We start from the raw sequence: 22,418 nt of genomic DNA on the forward strand, positions 1-22,418 counted from the left end.
ACAGTGCTTCTGATGTGAAAAACTTAATGTAAATGCAACTTTATAGTTTACCTTTTTTTAAAGTGTCCTGAAATCTCTTTTCGAGTATCACTCCTCCAGCCCCTCTTTCCTTACAAAAAGAAGGAAAGGCACATTTACCCGCATATTTATATTTGGCTTGGGTGCTACATTATGCAGTGGGGAAATACACCCATTGGAAATCACAATTTGTGTTTCTGTAAAGGCCACAGAAACTACAGGATGCATTTTAGTTTCTGCCAGATCACTTAATGCATTTCTTGATGTCAGGTTTTTTTCAGGGCTGTAGTTTTTTCAGTTTCATCAGATGGAAATATGGCAAATACCTTTTACTTTGTGTTGTACACATTTAGGATTGTTATGAATATTCTAAAATAAGCTTGGTCCATCAGGGCTTAAGATATTAAGACACACATGCTGCGCCGTTACTGCAAAAATACAGATTATCCCAACTAGTTTGTGCTTTTTTCATAAACTGTTTCTGCAACCATTCACATGAAGGCAACTACATTCAAATGCTCTTTTTCTCTCTGTGTCTGCATGTTTTGCAGGGCCCGTTCTTGGCCTTCGTCACTCACAGCTAATGGATGTCTTAACCCAGTATGCCTACAATGACAGTTTCAATGATAATGGAACATGGAGCTTCAACGAAACAGATCAAGAGCACAAGCACCCTTACAACTACTATGCCATGCTGCTTACTCTGCTCATCTTTGTCATCGTCTTCGGCAACGTGCTGGTATGCATGGCTGTGTCCAGAGAGAAGGCCCTTCAGACCACCACCAACTACCTGATCGTCAGCCTGGCAGTCGCTGACCTTCTGGTGGCCACACTGGTTATGCCATGGGTCGTCTACTTAGAGGTAGGATACCAGAGATGTACACACACCCACACAACGCTTTCTAAAGTATAATGTGTACATACTATACCCAAGACAAAGGAAAGTGATATGTAGATGTGTTGTATAATAAGCAGTTCTAGTTTCTATACTATCTCCTATATAACAGATGTAAATACTGTCAACAAAACACCCGAGTAGCCTGTGTGAAACACTTTAGTTTTTCAAAGAAAATGATCATCCTTAAAGACAGATTTCAGTTTGGAATTGGATGGTTAGAAAATAACAAAGCAAATTATGCATACAGCATGGATTTATATGACATCTGGTGCAAGTAAAAAACTCCTGAAAAAGGTTTGAGCCAAGCGAGTCGCCTGCAGTTATCAGCAGGTCGAAGGCCTAGGGTGAAACAAGGGTGACAGCTCTTATGTTCACATCAGCATTGTGAATATCAGTCCTGCAGTGGTTAAAGGCCTTTAATGTTGCAACAAAATGTGACAACATCAAAATGTCAGACTGGTCTATTCAGCTAGAGGTCAGACATTTATGAATAATTCTTCCTAATTCTTGGATATATCGTTTTGCATTCGCTGCTGTGGGGTATAATGCAGTTTTCAAAGCCGTTAGGTCACATCGTTGCTGCTAACCAGAGCAACCTCAAACAGAACAGAGTCTCTGCTCCAGGATAAATTCCTCTCGAATACACTAAATCAATAGCAAACAGGATGTGGGCTATCTTTCAGAAAAGACTCTCTCTTTCTCTTGGTCATTGCTCATTTCTTCTGTCTATCTTTCTCGGCCCTGGGGTTATTTCTGACCGTCAGGCTTTAGGTCACGCTGTCTGATATAGAGAAAGGCAATCTAAGACTAAAGGGACTCTAATCCTCCTTTGCCCCTCAGTGAGTCGTGATGATTATCACTCTGATCATATTACCGTGTATTGACCCATAGGATGTCATGGTCACTCCATGTTGTTGTTACATACAGCACAGTGGAAAGTGGAAGTGTGTTGCTCTTCGACAGTTATTTTTCAGATATATTAGTACTTTTTTAAGTGTAATAATTCACCATTTGATTGCTTTAAAAATGAAGAAAAAAATTATGTTTGCAATCACTGGGACCAATTATGAGCCTGAAGTTTGTTGATTCATAAATCAATTAAATATTAATATTATAGCAAAAAAAAGGTGTTTTAATGGCATAATGGACATTACATTTGAGTGAGCCCTGGAATTTCTCTGACACAGCATGTTTACAGTCACTAATTTAACAGTTTTACATCCTGTAACTTTATATTGCTGATGACATTCAGGGTGCAATATGTTGAAATGTAATCTCTCGCATGATACCAGCTCAAGAATCCTATATTTACCACAAAGGAAATCGAAATCATCATTTAATTTGACCCTTTGTAAAAGCTCACGTCATTCAAACTCTTATTTATTTATTTATTTTTTAGACCAATTAACCAAGAAGACATGATTATGACACAGACAGGTTTATTTTTTCAGACTTTAGAGAGCAACCTTCGTAGCTTAAATTACATTATTCAATCCTTTTCACACGCTGAGCTGTTCTCATAATTAGAGTTAACTGTAAATCATGTATACAAATTGTGCAGAGGTCAAGACAGCATGTGCATAAACATTTAATAATGTAGCCTGTGACAGAGTTTATATGTGCTTCTTCCATCAGAGTGATGTGCATCTCCCAATAATAACAAACAATTAAGTGTTCAGCGTTAGTTTTAAAATATGTGACTTGTCTTTGGTTTGTCTCCCTACTACAAGTAACACACTCCAATATTTTCTTCCATATCCAGTTGCAGTTATTTCACTTCCTTAAACTTAGCCTCATTGACTATGGCCATGACTGAGGTTCATCTTGTTAATAATGTATCATAATGAACTTTAGTCAGAGCTTAGTCACACAGTGTGGAAACAGCATTTTACTTGCCCTTTATTATTAAAAGCTGACTTAGCATTAATTATCGCAGCTTTAGCATTGTGCCAAGTGGGACTGATTGAGAGCATATTGAGGTAACATAAGCCAGGCTGAAACACGGAATTATTCAAAGTAATTACAATAGTCTCTTTAACATCAGACAGTAAATCCAGTTTTAGTGCACTTTATAATCATTGTATTAACATGTAGTGTACCCAAATGGTAATCTGAGATCTGAAGATTATTACTTCTGCCAGTGAGGACGTCCATTTAACATTGAAATATAGAGATAAATGATGAGTTGTATTTATGTGCAAATGATTTTTTTTTACTGCAGTTTGAGTTGTTTGCTTCTCTTCACTGTACTTCATAAATTGTTTATGCATGCACCTGCATTTTAAATGTAAAAGATCCTGTAGTTATAGAGTTTGTCAGTTATTGTTTTTATTATGAATGCCATAAAGACAGATGAGTTTGAGATGAAACAGCAGAGTTAGTTAACCCAAATGATATCTGACGTCTTAAAGTGCACTTTCCAACATCACAATCAGTTCCCCAGCCACTATCACTGGATTTTTCATTTCCCAAAACTTTACCTTTGCTAAATTAAATCATATTACAGTGTCAACCTAAATTATGATTTGCTATACACATATACACAGTATAAAATTGTGGGTTGGGTTTTGGCGTGCTGTACAACAACCCACAGTAAACATTTCATAATAGATATCCTTTTAGCTTTTATTTGTTGTGATTGTATTGCCTGAGACAAGCAGTTTAATATCCACTGAATGTTTTTCCAGGTTGATAGAAAATTAGTGGTGTTTCAACTATGAGGGGCTGAAATGCTTTTCATCTCTTATGAGGCATTTGAATTGTTACGGGTTGCAGCACTGATGAGGTTGTGAAAAAGTATGGTTGTTTTCATGGAGCTCATGAGAGGAGGTACCGGCAGATTGTCCTATAAAGATCAAGAGATCAAAATGAAGTTGAGTGATGGCAGGGGCAGCTAGAAATAAAAGGTAGTGTAGAGATACTGAGAAGACAAATGTCAGGAGCAAAAGGTCAGGAAAAATGCAAAAAGAGACGACAGGAGATGTTGCAACATGGAGAAGGGCGTTCATTAGGCTGTCAGGTATTTCTGCAATCAACACTTGTGTTGTTGACACCAGCTACAACATAGGGCCATTTAAACTGGCATTTAATTTTATGAAGACATGGCCTAGTGACAAAGATTAATCTGCCACAGGAGGTCGGGGTCATTCCCCCGACACATTCATCTCTCTTACCCTTTTTAGAGTCATCTACCAGGTGTGATGTAGTGTAGAGAGGGCTTAGACCTGTCAAAGCATCACTGATTATGTTGGTTTGGATTTGGGTTTGATCCTGGAACAGAGCAAAACCAAGATACAAATACAAACATGTCAAAATAAAAGCCACCAGGGGTCAGTGAAAAGATGTCATGAAGTCGAATCAAATAATCAGTTGATATCCAGGATGTCAGGTTTAACATTCTTTTGATAACATAAATGTAACAGAACATTTGTATTCTGAATCTGCAAAATATATATGCCAGCTGTTTTCACCTGCAGTTTATCAGATCCGATGAGACGGCTTATGTCTGTTTAATCTCTTTTCCCATCAGATGCCACTCACAACTCTGTGCATTCAGATATTTTGTTATGCTTTTTCATTCTAACCTCATTTATTTTTTCCTCCTATGATTCAGTTGTGCTCTTTATTTCCTCTATTTGTTATGTTACCGGTGAGGAAATAATAAGAAGAGATATGACTTGGCCTGACTGTCAGTATTGCTTTTTGTTGGAGAAGTAAAACGCATCATCACAGGTGCTGCCTCGTCTGGTGCAGAGGCTTTGTTCTGTTGACTGTTTTTGTAAACTGCTATTTGTTGATATATATATATATATTTTTTACAGGTAGTGGGAGAGTGGCGCTTTAGCAAAATCCACTGTGACATCTTTGTCACTCTGGATGTGATGATGTGTACAGCCAGCATCTTCAATCTCTGTGCCATCAGCATTGATCGGTGAGTTCACCGCTGCACTGATTGTTAAGGCCTGTCTGTCTTGCTTTCTGTATGGGTTTTCAATGGAAATCTTTAAATACATTGCCATCAGGGGCAGACACACATCTATAATCTAACAAAGGCCTCAAAACACCATAATGTCATCTATTGAATTATATAAAAGTGCATATATATTGTAATTGATAGACTCTACATTTTCCAGAATTATGAATGTGAATATCTCAAATTGTAGCTTAATGGTGCCAAATCCAATTAACCTGACTGAATGACCTGTAAGAAATATGCTTAAAGGAAGGAACACTTTTGGCAAAATGTTGAATACTGCAGTTGAATACTGCATGATGTACAAACACTAGCACAAACCCAACATACAAACCTTAATGAAAAAAGCAGTTAAGTATGCAGACTTCAAAAACCAATAAGATGAAATACTTACTTAAAAGGCCAATGAACACATTGTGTTGAAACACATTAACATCCTGAGATGAGGAACAGAGGAGGAAAGGCAACAAAAAAATATATAATATATGCTATGCTCGAATAAGAACAAAAACATAAGGAACATCAACATGTCAATGGACATCCTTTGGAGATACTGTACGTGTGGAAAACATCAATAAAATCAAATGCAACTTTATAAAACCCCACCAGCTGTGCTCTATTCGTCAGACCACGTCCATCTTCAAACTCAACCTGTATTTTGATTTCAATGGCACATTTAACTAAAGTGCTATGACTAGCACAGTTGCAACTTCCTGTGTTAAAGCAGTAGAAACACCTGACTGAGTTCTGCAATCTCTGTGTGAGTTCCCTCTACCGTGAGTGTTTCTAGGAGCACATTTTGCCATGATGACAAACACACAGAATCACAAGGTGAACACAGTAGCAGCGTCAGTGTCATGGCTGGTAAAGAACTGCCATTTAAAACAACTGTTCATGACAGCACCTGTTTGTCACAAGAACATCTTCACTTCGATTCAATGAAGCCTAGTACAGAAAGAAATTCACTTTTTTAGCTGTGTGGTTGACATTAGGATTCATTCATTTTGAGCTGGACTTCTAATAAAGCTGATCGCAAACTGCTAAAGGAAGCAGAGTTACAAAAGAAATCTGTTCATCTGAAGAGTATGTCAATTTCGAGCAGTCAATACAAATCTGTAGGAAGTAAAAGTGGTGTTAACAACCAAGATATGTTTTCAAAGTCTTAGTGCTTAGTTTGCTGACGTCTGGGCGTTCTGTATCCTATATTTTCATTTCATAGAATCCTGCCAAGTTTAATTTTACATGACTTTACGCTTGGTTGCCTTTTTCACCTTAAATCTATATGCAAAATGTGTGCTCTCCATGGTCGGACACACACACTTTCAATTCATACGGGCCTGAATGTATTAGAATGCAAAGGTCTCTGAATGTGAAAAGCTTAAGATGCCCTGGATAAACCCCTGGTATCTCATAATAATCATTGTTTGCAAGTAATTGAAATGAGGGTTACAAGCAGGAAGGAATTGCATTAAAATTCACATTTAGATATTACTAATCTGACTTGTGCCTGCTTGCTGTGTACATGTGGATTCTAATCACTGATCTCCACCCTTTTGATGCTGATGCTCAAGTTCATGTACGAGTCACAGAACAATTTATTATCTTTTATCAATTCAGCAGCTCAATGGAGCATCATATTTTATACATCAAACGATTGTTTTTTTTGCTCCTAACTTTGTTCCGCACTAACGAATGTGTCAACAACTTACTTTTAAATGTGTGACCACAGGCTTTAGAGTTTTCTTTTTTACTATATTGTTAATTGCGAACACATTTCCAGCAGGTAGAGCTTGCCAAACTCTCACCCTCTCTAAAGGCAATAGCCATAAAACAAATCTGAATTTGTGTAGGAGGTGATATGAACATAAGTAAATTCAAATAAAGCATTTAAGGCTCGTCTTGTTGATCCACTTTTTGGATTTCTGCTATACAAATGGTCTGGCTGTTGTATATATCACATTTGAACCACCAAAAATGTCCCCATCATTACGCTCTCAGTGAGTCATGTGCCCTAAAATAACATCTCCAATGATTGCAGGTGTATAACCCGGGAATCTTTGCAGGATATTCTTCACATTCGGTGTGCAGATAAAAACCTCTTTACATCTTTTGATAGGGCTTGGTAGTATTTCACAAGATTAAATGATACACAATATGTAATAGTAAAAATAAAATAGGTGTATTTTTGTGAATGATTAGCAGTCCTTCATTGGATTTGATTATAGAATGAAACCATACAGGTGCAAGAACTTCATGTAGAAAAATTGCACGCCCCTTAAGACAAAAACTGCAGCTGTACTGCAGATATGTTTCTTGATGCTATACTGAGGAAATACCTTTACACACATGTTCAAACAATTGGTAACAATCCATCATTAGGCCTAAGCAGCACTTCTAAAAAAAAGTTGTTGGAACCATTAAATAGTAAATTGAAAGCAACTTGAAACTATGTGTCATGCTGATGGTAGTTCCTCGTTGTCTTCATGAACATGGCCAATAAAGCTAATTCAGATTTTGTTGTTTAAACATTTTATGCCTGTCTTGCCTTGTTCATTTTCACTACGTTTGTTGACAAATTAGTGTATAATTACCTAAAGGAATGTATATTGTAATGCCCGAGGGCCTTTGAGCGTGAAACCTGGTACGTGTGCATAAAATCAACAAAACACTACCAGTATCTAGTAACTCCTTTTATAGGGAAATATTGTCATTGAAAGACAGAATGTTCAACTATGTAATTTATGTGATGTAAGAGGGGCCTTCATGTTCCAATAAAGAAAGCAATGAAAACAAATGGAGTAGATTCTCTCTCAGAGTTGAGGGCTGAATTTCATTCCAAAATGGATAACATTTGTCTATGTCTAATCTTTTCTAAACCCAGCTGCTATCTCTGAGCAGCCATGTGAATATCTATCCCCAAAGTGATGTGATTCAGGAGCAGGTGGAGTGAAACATTAATCTGCCAGTGCTGTTCTGGATATATGCATTCTTTTTTGGCCTTGCATAAGTACTGTGCGTTATCAATCTTGGGACAATTGGAGAGGTTTTACCTTACCCAAGACGTCCTATCTCAAACCTTGTTATAGTGTGTTTCACAATCCATGATCTATAACACAATCACGTATTAAACGTATTTCTTCCCTTGTGTTTAAATAAAAGAAAGTCCAGCAAAATCGTCTCTGTAAAGCTTTAACCACTCGGCTTTACATCCAAATTGCACGGAAATCAATGCATGAGTAAAAGGCTGTCCGTTTCCTGGTGATTACAGCAGCTCACTAATAAGGTCAGCCGATGAAGCAAGGTTAAATGATAATGTATTTCCTTGGATAAAAAGCCAGCCTACTTTAAAGTTCCTCCTATACATGTAGACTGAGGCCACAAACCCACCCAACATCAAACAGGGTCCGATCAAAGATGACGGGCAAAATCTTTTGGATTTACCACTTGTAGGACTCATGTTCTGTGTCCTCTTTTGAGCTATAAATCCATTGATGAATAAAGAGAACTAGGAACATGAAGGGGATAAATTAAGCCACAGATCATTTAATAAATTCAAACGATACAAGGGTCTGACAAAGATTGTTTTCTTTTTTATTGCATTTTCCTGTCATTTGTGTTTTTTCATGCTTTATTTAAGCATAAAATTGAGGTTTTTTCTTTATCTTACAGTTACACAGCCGTTGCAATGCCAATGTTGTACAATACTCGCTACAGTTCCAGGAGACGGGTCACAGTAATGATCTCCGTGGTGTGGGTGCTGTCTTTCGCCATATCATGTCCCCTATTGTTTGGACTAAATAACACAGGTAAGGAAGAATGCCAAGAATGTGTTTTTCTTGGTGCCTGTGAATAGTTTGATGGAACAGTAGTTTAAATGTATTATATTATTCATGTGTATTTGACATCCCCTGCACAGCATTACTTCATGTACACTGTATACATATATACAGTGGAGGAATGAGTATTTGATCCCCTGCCAATTTAGTTAGTTTACCCACTTACAAAGAAATGACCAGTCTGTAATTTTTATGGTAGGTTTACAGTGAAAGACAGAATATCAAAAATATAAAAGTATATAAAGTATGTATATAAATGTACATTGTGAAGATATAGCTGATGTCTTTTTTAAATGATTGCCCCTCTTTGCATTAATATTGCATTAAAGCAGAAAGCTAATGTCAGTGCCCTTTTGCATCATGGCACATTGAAAAGCATTGTGTTACAAAAGTGAATATATTCAACTTATACCACTTGACTTCTTACTGACACTGAACTACTTTTAGCGAGCCATAGCCCGTTAGGTTGCACACTCCGCAGAACAGGGGCTTTACCGAGAATTACAGCAAAAGCAGGTTACGATTAAGAGCTTCTTAGATGTTGATACTTCCATAACCCTTTTCAAATAAGCAGACGCTGCAGATCTTGCCAGTGTGGGCTTCAGGAAACATGAAAGCTAAGACCATCAGCAGGAACCACTGTAACGGAAGCAATTCGCTATAACATTTCATATTTTAAATTCATATGTTTTTTTTAATGGATTGAAAGACCGTAAAACTTTGGAGGGAAAGCAAGTATGTATGAAGTGTCTGTGGAGGATTTCAAGATGATCACAACCCAGTTTTGTAGTAAATTAACTGCGTTGTACATAGTTCTTTTGCCAAAAGTGCTTTACAAAGTGACTCTTATTCACCATGCATCACTCATGCAATTGAGGGGCTTGCAGGGTATGATTACAGAAATAAATGTAAAAAATGAAGCAGCAGCGGCTGATGTATTCAGACTTTGTAGTATGAGTCAAAATCCCAAAACAGAGGATCCTACATTCCCCGTAATGTTCACTTCTTTCAAGCTCAACACCTCCAGTTAGTAACCGGTTTTCTGTTGACATATTTTAACAAGTTTTATTTAAGTTATTATTTATATATGATTTGAACTTGGATTACGCCTACCAAAGCTAGAAGAAGTGTGCTGTTAATACTGATGGCCAAAGGGAACTCCCCATGACAAGCACACTTAATTTTACATGTCAAATCGGACTGCCACTTTAATGGACCACCCACTCCACCCCTGAGCCGCAGCAACCCTGAAGGGAAGACAAGTTGTTTACATGAAATACACAATTACTGTGGCATGTACAGTATCCATGACAACTCAGCTTGTATCTAAGCCTTGGGGTCGGAAGTTTACTGGGTCCATTTTGTTATTGAGTCCAATAGGACAGCTCTGTCGTAACACTGTGATCATAGTGTGTGTGTGTGTGTGTGTGTGTGTGTGTGTGTGTGTGTGTGTGTGTGTGTGTGTGTGTGTGTGTGTGTGTGTGGGGGGGGGTTTACTATTTCAAAATAGTAAAACCCAGTGCAGGATCAAATTGGATGGCTAAATAATCAGTAAAATCTCTAATTACCCAGCAATCGGTACCGGGAATCTTAACTTAGGTTGATAAGATCTCTACATTCTCCACCCGAGTAGAGCCCTGTGGCAGTTTTCTGGATCAGCTATGAGGCAGTTTTGAGTGAGGTCTGTTGTAATAAAAAAAGATTGCAATGGTCCAAGTGATAATGAGGGGGGAGGGGAGAGAACATGTTTGAATGACCTCTATGTGACGGTGGTATTAGAAATGGTTACATTTTTGGATGAGCTTTCCAGAGATCTAAATCAAAGAGCACCCGTTGGTTCTTTGCAAGAAAACTACATTCAAAAAAAGTTTCCACAATTTATTTCAAAAGTCACAATGACAATGACACAACAAAACAGTTTTGGATGGAACATAACATGCACTCTAAGGTCTTTATTAACTTGTGCTTATCTCCACAGCTACTCGTGATGACTCTCTCTGTGTGATCGCCAATCCGGCCTTCGTGGTATACTCTTCCATTGTCTCCTTCTATGTTCCCTTCATCATCACTCTGCTGGTTTATGTGCAAATTTATGTGGTGCTGAGGAAGCGCAGAAAACGTGTAAACACCAAACCGAAGCCGCGTGTCTGTCAGGCTGCCGACCCTGATATGCCTACTTCGCTGAAGGTGAGATTGCAATATGGTTGCTATTTACTACTGAAGCTTTTACTGCTTCGATGTGGATTTGTGAGTGATTTACGCTTTTATTTCCCCAGATCTGTATCTTTCTGTTTCCTGATGTTGTACAATGATGTCTTTTTCAACCAGTGTGTAAATACAGCGTGTCCTTTAAGGTTCATTTGCGTATTTATGAAACGCCAATCCATAATTCTCTCAACCCATTTATACTCGAAGGTTTTATGTATAGGCATTGCATTACATAACACCACAATGTAAAGGGGTAACCCAGACAAGAAGAGAATTGATTTTTTGGGAGAAAAACAGTGGACAACATTCAAGGCAAGATATTGAAAGGTCACGGCTCAGTTACACATAAGGCACTCCGAGTGTCCCACAACAATTTTAATCTTAATGTCACATTAACTGACAGGTTTTCAGTGCTGAAAGCAGTCACCTGTCTTTAATTTTGATGGCCCTAAAGTGAACTTTTTTCTTTTCTTTCTATTGATTCTACTGACCTAAACACTCAATGAGCTCTGCACAGGAAGCCAAGTAATGGTTTTGATCTGAGCACTACATTATTCATGTTCATGCATGGCTTCACCATGCGGTTCCTATGTCTGTACAGAAATGTAAAGACTGAAATTGTATTCAATGATCTGTGTAGTCTTTGTATGGCAGTATATTATATATATTATGTACATAATCTTTAAGGAACATATTCATTCAATGAAGGTTTACTTGTGACATGTAACATAGATATTTACATACTGTATTTCTTACACTGCCAGAAAAAAAAGGGCTCTCAGCTGCTTTTGAAGCTGCAGATCAGATTCCTTCTAAACAGCCTTTCTGCATCATAGCTCTATGTAGCCTCATATTACCTCGTAGGCTGTGGGACCTGTGCTAAGGCATCCCTTTTGTCAGTTGTTCTTTGATATTGTACCCTCTGCGTGCCTGACACTGCTGTTTTTTTTATTTCAGGATAAGTGCACTCATCCAGAGGATGTGAGGTTGTGCACCATGATTGTTAAATCTAATGGAAGTTTTCCTGTCAACAAGAAGAAAGTGGTGTGTGCTCTTTTCTGTTCTTTTGGTTGCTGCTGTTTTAAAAAAAAAAAGTGTAATTGTCAGAACCATTGGTTTTTTTTCCCACAAAAGATTTAGCAAGGTGTCACCTTGAAGTTCTACTCTATTTCTCAATAGAAAATACAGCTTTAAAAGCAACCTTTTCTGCTTCTGTGAACACAGCATACTGAAATTGAACACTAAAAGCTAGATTTTGCTGTAATCTGTTTGATATCTGTTATTTTAAATGCCAACCGTGCCAAAATGACCATCTGAATCCATGTGTTTGTGCTCATCCTGACCTTGCTCAGATATTCATCAAAGAAGTAGTCAATGAGGGGGAAGATCTGGAGCTGGATGAGCTGAACAACAGTGGCAGCAGCCAGAAACAGAAGCAGCAGCCACAGTGTGCTCTCGGAGAGACTCCGGCCACCAGCCACCAGCTACTGATGCCCAACAAGGCCAACGCTAGCCCAACCTCCTCACCTCCCACACCCCCTGAGCAGGGCCAGAAAGCAGAAAAGAATGGAGATCCTACAAAGAAGGTACTCGGGGATCCAGCACCTGTTGTGGCTAAAGCCTTCCAGACGCATGCCTTACCTAATGGCAAGACTCAGACCTCTGTGAAAACCATGAGCAAGAGAAAGATCTCCCAGCAAAAGGAAAAGAAGGCCACTCAGATGTTAGCCATCGTCCTTGGTAAGTTTGTTTCCTACTAACTGATTTTTCAAGTAACATTTAATATGAATAATTTACAATGAGTGACATTAGGAGTTTATGAAATGCTGTTTTATGTGAATATACACTCAAAGTGGAACTGACACTGCTGGAAATTGTTTCCACAACCAAATAACTATGTTTTGGTTGTCTTATTTACAATTTCAAAACAACATGCAGCGATTGCAACATCAAACCAGCAGGGGACTCTGTTGAAACTTAGCAAGACAAAATATGTGTTTCTCTTCTATCTTGTTCTTTGAGGCTTAAAGATAAGACAAGCTAATGCAACGACAGGAAATTATTATATTACTTTGATTTGAACCATTTTCGAAAAGTTTGCTTTCATTTCGTTTTTCTGAATCTTTTTCTAATATTCCCATTTGTTCTTGTGTCTCCTCAGGTGTATTCATCATATGCTGGTTGCCATTTTTCATTACGCATATCTTGAACACCCACTGCACAAAATGCAAGGTCCCTGCTGAGATGTATAATGCTTTCACTTGGCTGGGCTACGTGAATAGTGCTGTTAATCCCATCATATACACCACCTTTAATGTTGAGTTCAGAAAGGCATTTATTAAGCTCTTGCACTGCTAAACTGCGGCATCACGTTCTGATTCAACTGAAGGAAAAGTGATACATAAAAGCATCTCTTGTGGCAAATACCTCATCCTGTTAAGGAAAACGCACCATAGGGGGGAACTGCAATCGGCTTTTTAAAACATATGGAGCTGAGTGACTGAAAAACTGAGTGTCTTATTAAGGCACGTTTGCTCTATATGTGCATTGTTTGTGGGGTCCCGTTCTCCAAATCACTGAATGTAAAACAAGAAATGTCTGTAACAATGACCAGTTTCATGGAGAAAATAAAAATGTAACATTGTTCTCTAAAATCATTGTATTCTTCACGTGGGGAGCCATCTGTGTATACCACACACATACAAGTTGCAAACTGCTATTTATTGTGTGTGTACTTTACGTTTTAATGATGGAAGTCTTCAGCAATTCTTAGTCAGTGTCCATTGCAGTGTTTAAACTGATACAAGAGCTCTTAATCTTTAACCCTATCAATGGTTGGAAAGTGTGTCCAAGACAAGAGAAATTTTATCTGCTGTATAATGTGGCTATGCCAATATCCACATATTTGCAATTTTATAAATTGAAAAACTATATTATTATTATTTGAAAAATATTATTATTATTATTATTGGTATTATTATTATTTGTATTTGCTGTACATAGTTTTTCTTAAAACATTAACTGTGATTATATGCCTGCTATGGAAATGTGATGCATGCTAAATTGCTCCTTTACCTGATTATTCATGAAGTGTATGTTTAACAAAAGATGTCCAATAAATGAAGTTATGAGACACTGTAAAGTGCCACATGAATATCAGTGTTCGCCGTGTATAAAAAGATACACCCATAAATGATTTGACAGTAGTCAGCAGCTTCTGTCTTATTCCCGGCACTGTTTTGCAGTTTGAGAAATGTTGTTTACTGAAAGTAACTCCGAGCACTGCTGCAGTGGAGGTCCTCCATGGCAAACTAATGACCTGTATGTGGACTGTGCAGCTTCCAGGTATAATCATGTGGATTTGTGCTACCCTGAAGCAGCTCCCCGGGGCTTTTGCTGAGTAAGAACGAGGTAAACTTGGCAAAACTTAAATAACCGATACAGCACTACAACTATGTGTGTAACTGTCTAGCAGAGCCTGCATTTTATTTCAGTGCAACAATAAAGACATCAATAAAGATATGATAATGTTTTAATAGATATTAGCCAGACAGTGCTGTATAGGGAATTCACAAAAAAAATGTTTTTGTCGGGTGCTATATTTCAATAGACAACAAAATAAACTGGAAAAGTTGATTTTTGTTTTTTTATATTTGTGGGAATCAGTGGCGTGAACTTGCACAATTTGTTCAGGCCCTAGACCACCCATTTAATATTGTACAACATTCCTAGCCTGATTGGGATCTTTATAAGGTACAGAGTTATCAACATAACTCGTGTGGCATGAATACATTTCAAGTACTTTACATCACTGGCACTTTATCACTGGCCTAGCAGCAGTCTTTTTGATGACCAAAGTCAGACCAAAGACAGTCCAGCATTGCATCATTTATAAGGGGGAAAAAATCATTATTACAGCAAGCTAACATGCAGGGCAAGAGCCGACAACAATAACCGCAAGAGTGACATGATATATAATGCTGTTAGCAATCATTGAGTGCAAGTTACAAAGAAAACAAAATGAGAAGTTTGGCTTTTTCCGAGCAATACATCACTCATGGTGAATACCGCTGCTGCGGCTGATGCAGGATTGGGAAATACAGAGTTCACATCTTTCTCTTGTGATGTTGAGGTTGTGTCGGAAAAAAATGTTTTTAGTTGAAGAATGAAGGTCAGAAGACCTGTTTTCTCCAATCTAACAGCAGGTAATGACTACAGAGTTGTGGTGGAAGTACTGTAGTTAAGTACTCAGACGGTGTATTTAAGTGAATGAAGCAATACTGAAGAGTACAAACCCTCTGTGAAAAGTCAACGTCAGGCATCCAAATGTCATTGTCATGCATTCAAGTAGTACACAAGGTTTAGCAGCAAAAGTACTGAAAGTGAAAGTACTTCTTATAAAGAATTGTGAATTTCAGAATAATGTTTATTATATTATTGGTTATAAATATTGATGTGTACAACAGATGTAATATTGAAGCTGGTAAAGGTGGACATCATTTTAACAATTTAATGAAAAGTAAATCTCAATTACATTATGCTTATATTGTTTTTGCCAGGAGTGAAATGGGAAAATAAATCTAAAGTTGGATCTAGTCAATGTGAGAAATGAATGGAATATTAAACACCAATTTGTGGAAATTCCAATTATTACATTTCTTTATTTTGTAGTTGTAAAAAGATTACATTTTGTAACCGTTATCATAGGGACTGAAAAGCAGTTGCATTTCCTACAGTGGTGAGTACCACCATAATGCACCAGGCTGCTCGTAGTGTATAATCCTTTATTTCTTTGTATAGCAAGAGCAGAATCAGATCAGTAGAGAGGATGTAGTCCCTTCAGGCAGCTGCTGACTGATGTGGTGTACTAGGTGACACGCTTAATGGACTAGCACCATTTCTTAGGACATTTAAATTCTATTTGCCTCCGGCAAACACTATCACAGGAAAGTTGTAATGGAAGAGCCAGGACATGGGTTTTTTTGATGACTAAGAAAAAAAGCAACAATTTATATTAACACAGAAGCAATGCAATGTTATTTTGTGCCTTATGTTTCAGTAAAGGTCCTCCCACTGGGACACTCAGAGGTTTAAAAGTAACTTGTCTGAAATATTAATATGTAAAAAGCGTGCCCTATTGTACTATTCAGTCTCATGTAATCATCTTACAGAGTGTGTCTGCTTTTCTCCGAAAGATCCATTTGTATTAACACTGCTATTTATGGATGTCCCATAGACCTGTGGGACACATGTATATATATAGTGTTTCCATAATAAAATCCCCAGGGGGAATGTCCCAGAGAAACGTATACTAGATCAGCATCAATCATGTCTGGCACATTCTGTATGTTGGAACTGTTCCCATCTTTATTAAAGCAGCTGAATTATTGGAATTAACTGCTGTACTGGTTAACATTTTGTAAGGGTTATTCTTTATGAATGACTCGGCTTGTCAGTATGTCTAACGTATGCCTACACTCAGTTATATTGTTTTACGCTTTTGGAGGCTGTTGCTTAGTCTATAGTCTAGACGGATTTCAGAAAAAAGGCCTTTTATAAGAAGTAAGGAGCATTTATGGGTACAAGTCGGGAACCGGCCTACCTTACATATTTCAAGGGTGCTGAGTCCAAAAAAACCGGTACCCGGGTGAAATTTTGAGGTTTTGACCTTCTAATTTGCATATTAAAATGGCCGCCAAATTGCCCATCTTGCACAGTTATTGGACCATTTCCTCCTAGTTTTTTTTGTAAGTAGGCAATCAAGATGAGGAAATTAAGTTTCTAGATCGATAGTCAAGGGTCAAACAAGGATATAGTGGAGGCTCAGTGCCTTTTTTATGTATATATATATGCAAAATACCAACTTTTAAGGTGAAATTAAGCATTATTTGTGTCATTTTTTAAGGCCGACATAAATATTAAATAAAAGTTACTCTGAAATTTTCCCTGTTGATATGACATATGATGTACACCATATTATATGATAACAAAGAAAAAAATCCATTGCAAGTTGTCTGAGATTTCATGTTTTTTTTTTTTGTTTTTTTTTGCAAATTAAGCATTTGTTCTCTAAATTCTAAGACGGGAAAAACCCAGGTGAATAGGGAAAAATATTCAAAAAGAGACCACCATGAAACGTACCAAGTTGAATATTTAGATCAGTACATAGCATGGTCAGTCCCATCGCTGAGGACCCTTTGCCTGAGGTGAATTAACAGCAAAGAGGATCGTAACAGTTTCACACGCTTTGGTAAGTTTCCTGCTTTTTGATTTTTTTAGACAAAAAATGTCAATATTCCTTAGTTATTGATTGAGCTTGTTAACCCTATTTATCCAAAATGATACTTTTTCAACCATAGTGGGTCAAAATTGTGTATTTCAATGATATTGAGATGGCTAGCAACTGGGAGAAAACTAGCTAACAGTTAGCCGTACACTGGTTGTGCCAGATGTCCTGGAGAACCTGCACCACGTCAATGTACATTCTGCCACAAGCAAGCCAGTATTCACATCACATGTTAACAAGACCTGGTTTACCAGACCTAAAGGAGACAGTGAGTGTGTGAAACAAGCACAAGCAACAGACATGGCTTTCTTCCTGCGACGTCAGGATTCTGAACCCAAACCTTCTTGGACCGTTTTCAATCAGTCAGTCTCGTCAAAGGAACCAGAGCAGACAGCAGTAGGATATTTGCCAATAGTCCTTGCTCCAGCTCATGAGTATGATACGCTCAATACAGTTGTGAAGAGGTGCATGGCAATATCATCACATTTTGGCCAGGAGCATACAGTCATAACAGTGGACCAAGCTCTTTACTGCAAGCTCATGGAACTGAAGTGGTGTGTTGAGGAATATCAGGGCAAGTTAATCCCTCGGCTTGGTGGACTTCATATTGCAATGAACTTCCTAAAGACTATCGGAGATCACATGGCTGGGTCTGGTCTAGCTGAAGTGTGGCTGGAGAGTGGATTGCTGGGGGAGGGTGCTGTCATGCTTGTCATGTCAGGGAAAGCATACAACAAGGGTATGAGAGCTCACAAACTGACCTTGCAGGCCCTATGGCAGCTTTTGTTGCCAACATTCCTCGCGTTTGCTGCAGAATCAAACAAGGAATGCCATGATGAGATCTCTGCTATGGCTGCTGATGAAAATCCTGAAATGATTCCTCAGTTGATAACATATCTGAAGCAGGAACAGTTTGACAGTCTCCTCAAAGATTTCATCGCAAGTAAATCTGAAGATGTCAACTTTGTCTTCTGGTGGAACTACATGGATATGGTCTCAACACTGTTGCAGTTTACACGAGCTCAGCGTGATGGACTCTGGGAGCTTCATCTTCACTCCTTCAGCTGGATGTTGCCGTACTTCATGCGATATGACCACCTGAACTATGCAAGATGGGGGCCAGTGTATATTGCTGAGATGCACCAACTCCCAGAACCTGTACTATCTGAGTTCCAAAGAGGCAACTTTGTTGTGAAGCGGTCCGATCAACGATTCAACCAGGTCGATCCAGACCAAGCAATGGAGTGGATCAACGGAACAGGGAAAAAAGGAGGGGGGATCATTGGCATTACTAAGACACCTTCAGCCCTTTCCAGATGGACACTCTCCTACAACATGAGGTCCCATGTAGCAGAAGAGACACATTTGATGTTCAGCAACACACCTGAGAAAACCTACGTCCACAATGAAGCTACCAAATCCCGTGAAAAGAGAGACAACAGAGACGAAATGGCATTGGTTTTAGTCTTCAAAGGGTTCAAGGTGTTTGATTCAGTCTCCTCAGGCTCATTGCAAAATCTCGCCACGAAAGACGTTGCCACAGAGGCTATCCAAAGCTCATTACTTTCTGCCAAAGACCTAGGACAAGAAAAAGTGAATTCATTCATTGAGAAAAGGTTGATTGTTCCTGAGGACAAAGATAAACCAGAGGTCCCAATCCATGCAACCCTACATAAGAGCAAAGCTAAAACATTTGCATCTCTGTATGAAGTGGCCAAAAATCCTAAAATCAAAGACAACAGAACTGTCATAAAGGCTGACCGAAACATTCTCAAACGCCTTGTTACGGCCTATGAGGCAGGTCGTCCAGTTGACTTACCAGCTGTCCTAAAACACGAGCTTCTGCCAGTTCCCATATCCCTTGCTGAAATGAATGGGACACTTCGCACTGGAAACAAGTCTGTATTAGTAAATAAGTTAACTGAAGACATAGTCTGTCCTGAGGCTACCAAAACAAGTGACCTATGGAACTTACAGAAGACAGATGAAAGCAAAGCAATTCAGCTAGAAACATGAAAGAAAATATACAGAAACAAGATGTGATCTGTATAACTGTTCAAGGGAAGTTTCATGTTTTTTTTTCCCCTATTCACTTGGGTTTTTCGATGTTTGAATTAAGAGCATTATGCTTTGTTTGCATAAAAAAATGAATTCTCAGACAACTTGCAATGGTGTTTTTCTTAGTTATTATGTAATATGGAATACATCACATATCATATATACACTGGGAACATTTAAGAGTGATATTGACTGAATATTTATGTCGGCCTTAAAAAATGACACAAATAATGCTTAATTTCACCTTAAAAGTTGGTATTTTGCATATATATATACATAAAAAAGGCACTGAGCCTCCACTATATCCTTGCTCTGACCCCAGACTATAGATCTAGACACTTAATTCATCATCTTTGATTGCCTACTTACAAAAAAACTTGGGGAAAATGGTCCAACGACTGAGCAAGATAGGGAGTTTGGCGGCCATTTTGATATGCAAATTAGAAGGTCAAAAACTCAAAATTTCGCTCGGGTACCGGTTTTTTTGGATTCAGCACCCTTGAAATATGTAAAGTAGGCCGGTTCCCAACTTGTACCCATAAATGCTCCTTACATTCACTTTTTGGGTACATCCCGTCTAGTCTACTATCTTTGAAATTGGAGTTGGTGGTATCTTTGGTGGGGTGGTAAATTATTCATACTGTACTGTGATGACATGTATCTAAACTTCGTATAAGGGAGGATTCACTTCAAAACCGAGAATCTCAACCTAATTTTTTAAAAGGTAAGAACCTTCTCAGTTAATGCAAAATCCCACACTGTTATCTAGAGGCAAGGAGACAACTGACACATTGTCACACATATAGACACATGTTAAGTGGCTATAATCCACAAGAGATATAAATTATAATGCAATAACTTGAAAGTCTGTAACCCACTGTGGCTTTGATCCCTTTTTTTATTATTGCCTTAAAAAATCACCAATTACATACAGAAGCTTGACTTCCCTTGACACACACTCTGAGATCAACACACCAACCTCCAGGGATAGATCCACGTCTGGCTTGTTTTTTAATACCACATCTGAAACGACATGTGTCCAATCAGGTGTATTCACCAGTGATTTATAATGTCACACATTTAATCAGTGATTCTGCTGTAAGGAACATCAAAGGTGATGTTTACAGCAAAACAGACCTTGACATTCACTTGTGTAAGGTAGATGCTGAGGCATGAACCACAGTGCCTCTTAAGGGAGGCTATTGTTCATCTGTTTTTCTTTCAGTCTCCAGTGTGTGTTGTCTCAGAACACTTCTGTATATGATCACTGGTAATGTGGAGCTCAGTATTATGTGGAGGCATGTCCAATTGTTGGAGAAGGAGTGTTCAAAGTGAGGTGGGATTACTTCACTGCTGTTTAAGCAATAAGAAAACAGGTAATTAACTGAAACCCAATATCTTTCCTGAATCATTCAAATCTTCTTTCACCAAGGAATTGAGTCCTGAAGTCTGCTGGACCAACAACTTTTTTTTATTCTTCAGGCTATGTGCATAGTGAGACAAAGCTGTCTTATATGGTAATAGCTTTGCGAAAGTTATCCTTAAAAGTAAAAGAATTGCATTACATTGTTCTGCCTGCTCAACAGATTAAAGTGAGAGAGATAATTCAGTCACCATTTAAATGCATCTTTGCTTAAATTGTTATAATTATTTTCTTACTTTAGTTTCATTATTTTAAATGACATGTATACATATGGGTTTGTTAAAAAAACACACTCTTTGTCCCTCTGTGGGACTGAATTAGGTGCAGCTTAATGCCTTTTTGCCCTTGTTCCCTTTTGCAACTTTTGTCCAATGGAGTGGGGTATATCATTGGATATACGTACTATAATTATTTTCGGCAATGGACATCTTTATGTGTGTATAAGAAAACCAAGATTATATAAATATCATAAATGGTTCTCTGTTTTGTGGATCTTTCATTTCATTACTCACGTCAAGTCGTAAAAGCTGAGAAGGCTCCTTGAAGCAGCAAGCGGAGAAAAGAGGAAAAGCTGTCAGATTTGAATGATCTCTGAGGGGAATTACTGTTGATGACAGACCCTGACCTTCAATGTTGGGTTCACTTGGGATGACAGAAGCCTTTATCCAGTTTCCGATGCATACACAAGGCCGAACGGAGATATCCTGACTCTCTAGCTTAAGCATTGTAATCATATTTGGTTGTCTTCTTGAGTGTTTGTCACTGTGACCTATTTGAAAAATGGGGGTGTTGCAGTGGCTGTCCGACAGCTTGAGCAATCCAAGATGTTAGTAATAATTAAATTATGTATTCATTTTGGATATTGAATGAAATGCCGGTTCACAGTTGGAATATTCTCCCCCCTTGGCAAAACTCTGACAATTGCAGATATTGCTTCGGATGTGGCATTGACCCCATGATTCTCACACATTGATTTTGTTTTATTTCCTCACTGAGCAATGATCAAACAGAGTTTAAATAGTGAAGGATAAAGATTAAAACCACTAACAGGGAGCAAGACCTCAAGATATTTCCTTGTTGCAATATTTTTTTAAGCAAGTCGATCGTACAAATAACAAAAAAGGCTGAAATGTAATATTTATACAAAATGAGAAATAACAAAAGGATAGAAAAGCACAGTCATATTTTATCTTTACTTTATCCAAATGTATTCACAACTTTGAATGCTTTTCTCTTGATTAAAAAAATGTTCTTGATGGATTTTTCTCCATTGAAAATGTTCTGCTTGATGTAAGATGCAGCTTTTCAAATTATTCAGAAGGTGTTCGTCATGGTGAATTGTAACTGTGATGCACTTGTTCATCTGCATTCACAGTGAGGCTTTAGACAAGATAAAGCAGTGCCGATTATGATGCCATTAGGGAGGAAGCAGTACGTCTTCAGCAGCAGCAAATCAATTGCATGGTGAAGGCAAGTTAAAAGTGTCAAACAAGAACAAAGTAAAGCTTCAAAACATGGAAGTCATTTCATCGCAAAGTGTGCCTGCGGGAAGAAATTGTCAGACAAGCAAAATATGGCGATGGATATGATTGGATCCATTAGATATGCATCACACCTTGTTTCATCTCTGATTGTGCATACTTGGCTTTATATGCGTACAGGACAATGTGATGTTGAAAGAAAATAACTGAAGATAAGTTCAGCAAGCTGAGCTTTTG

At 38.1% G+C, this 22,418-nt stretch overlaps 1 protein-coding gene across 2 annotated transcripts in view; it reads left to right on the top strand.

Moving 5' to 3' along the window:
* The window catches only part of drd2a (dopamine receptor D2a), a 36,295-nt gene extending 21,929 nt beyond the window's left edge, over positions 1–14,366 (top strand). Inside the window, exons 2-8 of one of the 2 annotated variants that reach the window (XM_063906282.1) lie at positions 570–880; positions 4,738–4,847; positions 8,559–8,695; positions 10,704–10,912; positions 11,891–11,977; positions 12,286–12,673; positions 13,095–14,366. In XM_063906282.1, the coding sequence (XP_063762352.1) occupies positions 602–880; positions 4,738–4,847; positions 8,559–8,695; positions 10,704–10,912; positions 11,891–11,977; positions 12,286–12,673; positions 13,095–13,291 (1,407 nt within the window). In that variant the 5' untranslated portion in view covers positions 570–601 and the 3' untranslated portion in view covers positions 13,292–14,366. The remainder of the gene's footprint in view (positions 1–569; positions 881–4,737; positions 4,848–8,558; positions 8,696–10,703; positions 10,913–11,890; positions 11,978–12,285; positions 12,674–13,094) is intronic. The other variant, XM_063906283.1, reaches the window with a different exon arrangement.
* Positions 14,367–22,418: the final 8,052 nt, after the last annotated feature.

The sequence above is a fragment of the Eleginops maclovinus genome, chromosome 18, assembly GCF_036324505.1.
Source record: "Eleginops maclovinus isolate JMC-PN-2008 ecotype Puerto Natales chromosome 18, JC_Emac_rtc_rv5, whole genome shotgun sequence".
Lineage (NCBI taxonomy): Eukaryota > Metazoa > Chordata > Actinopteri > Perciformes > Eleginopidae > Eleginops > Eleginops maclovinus.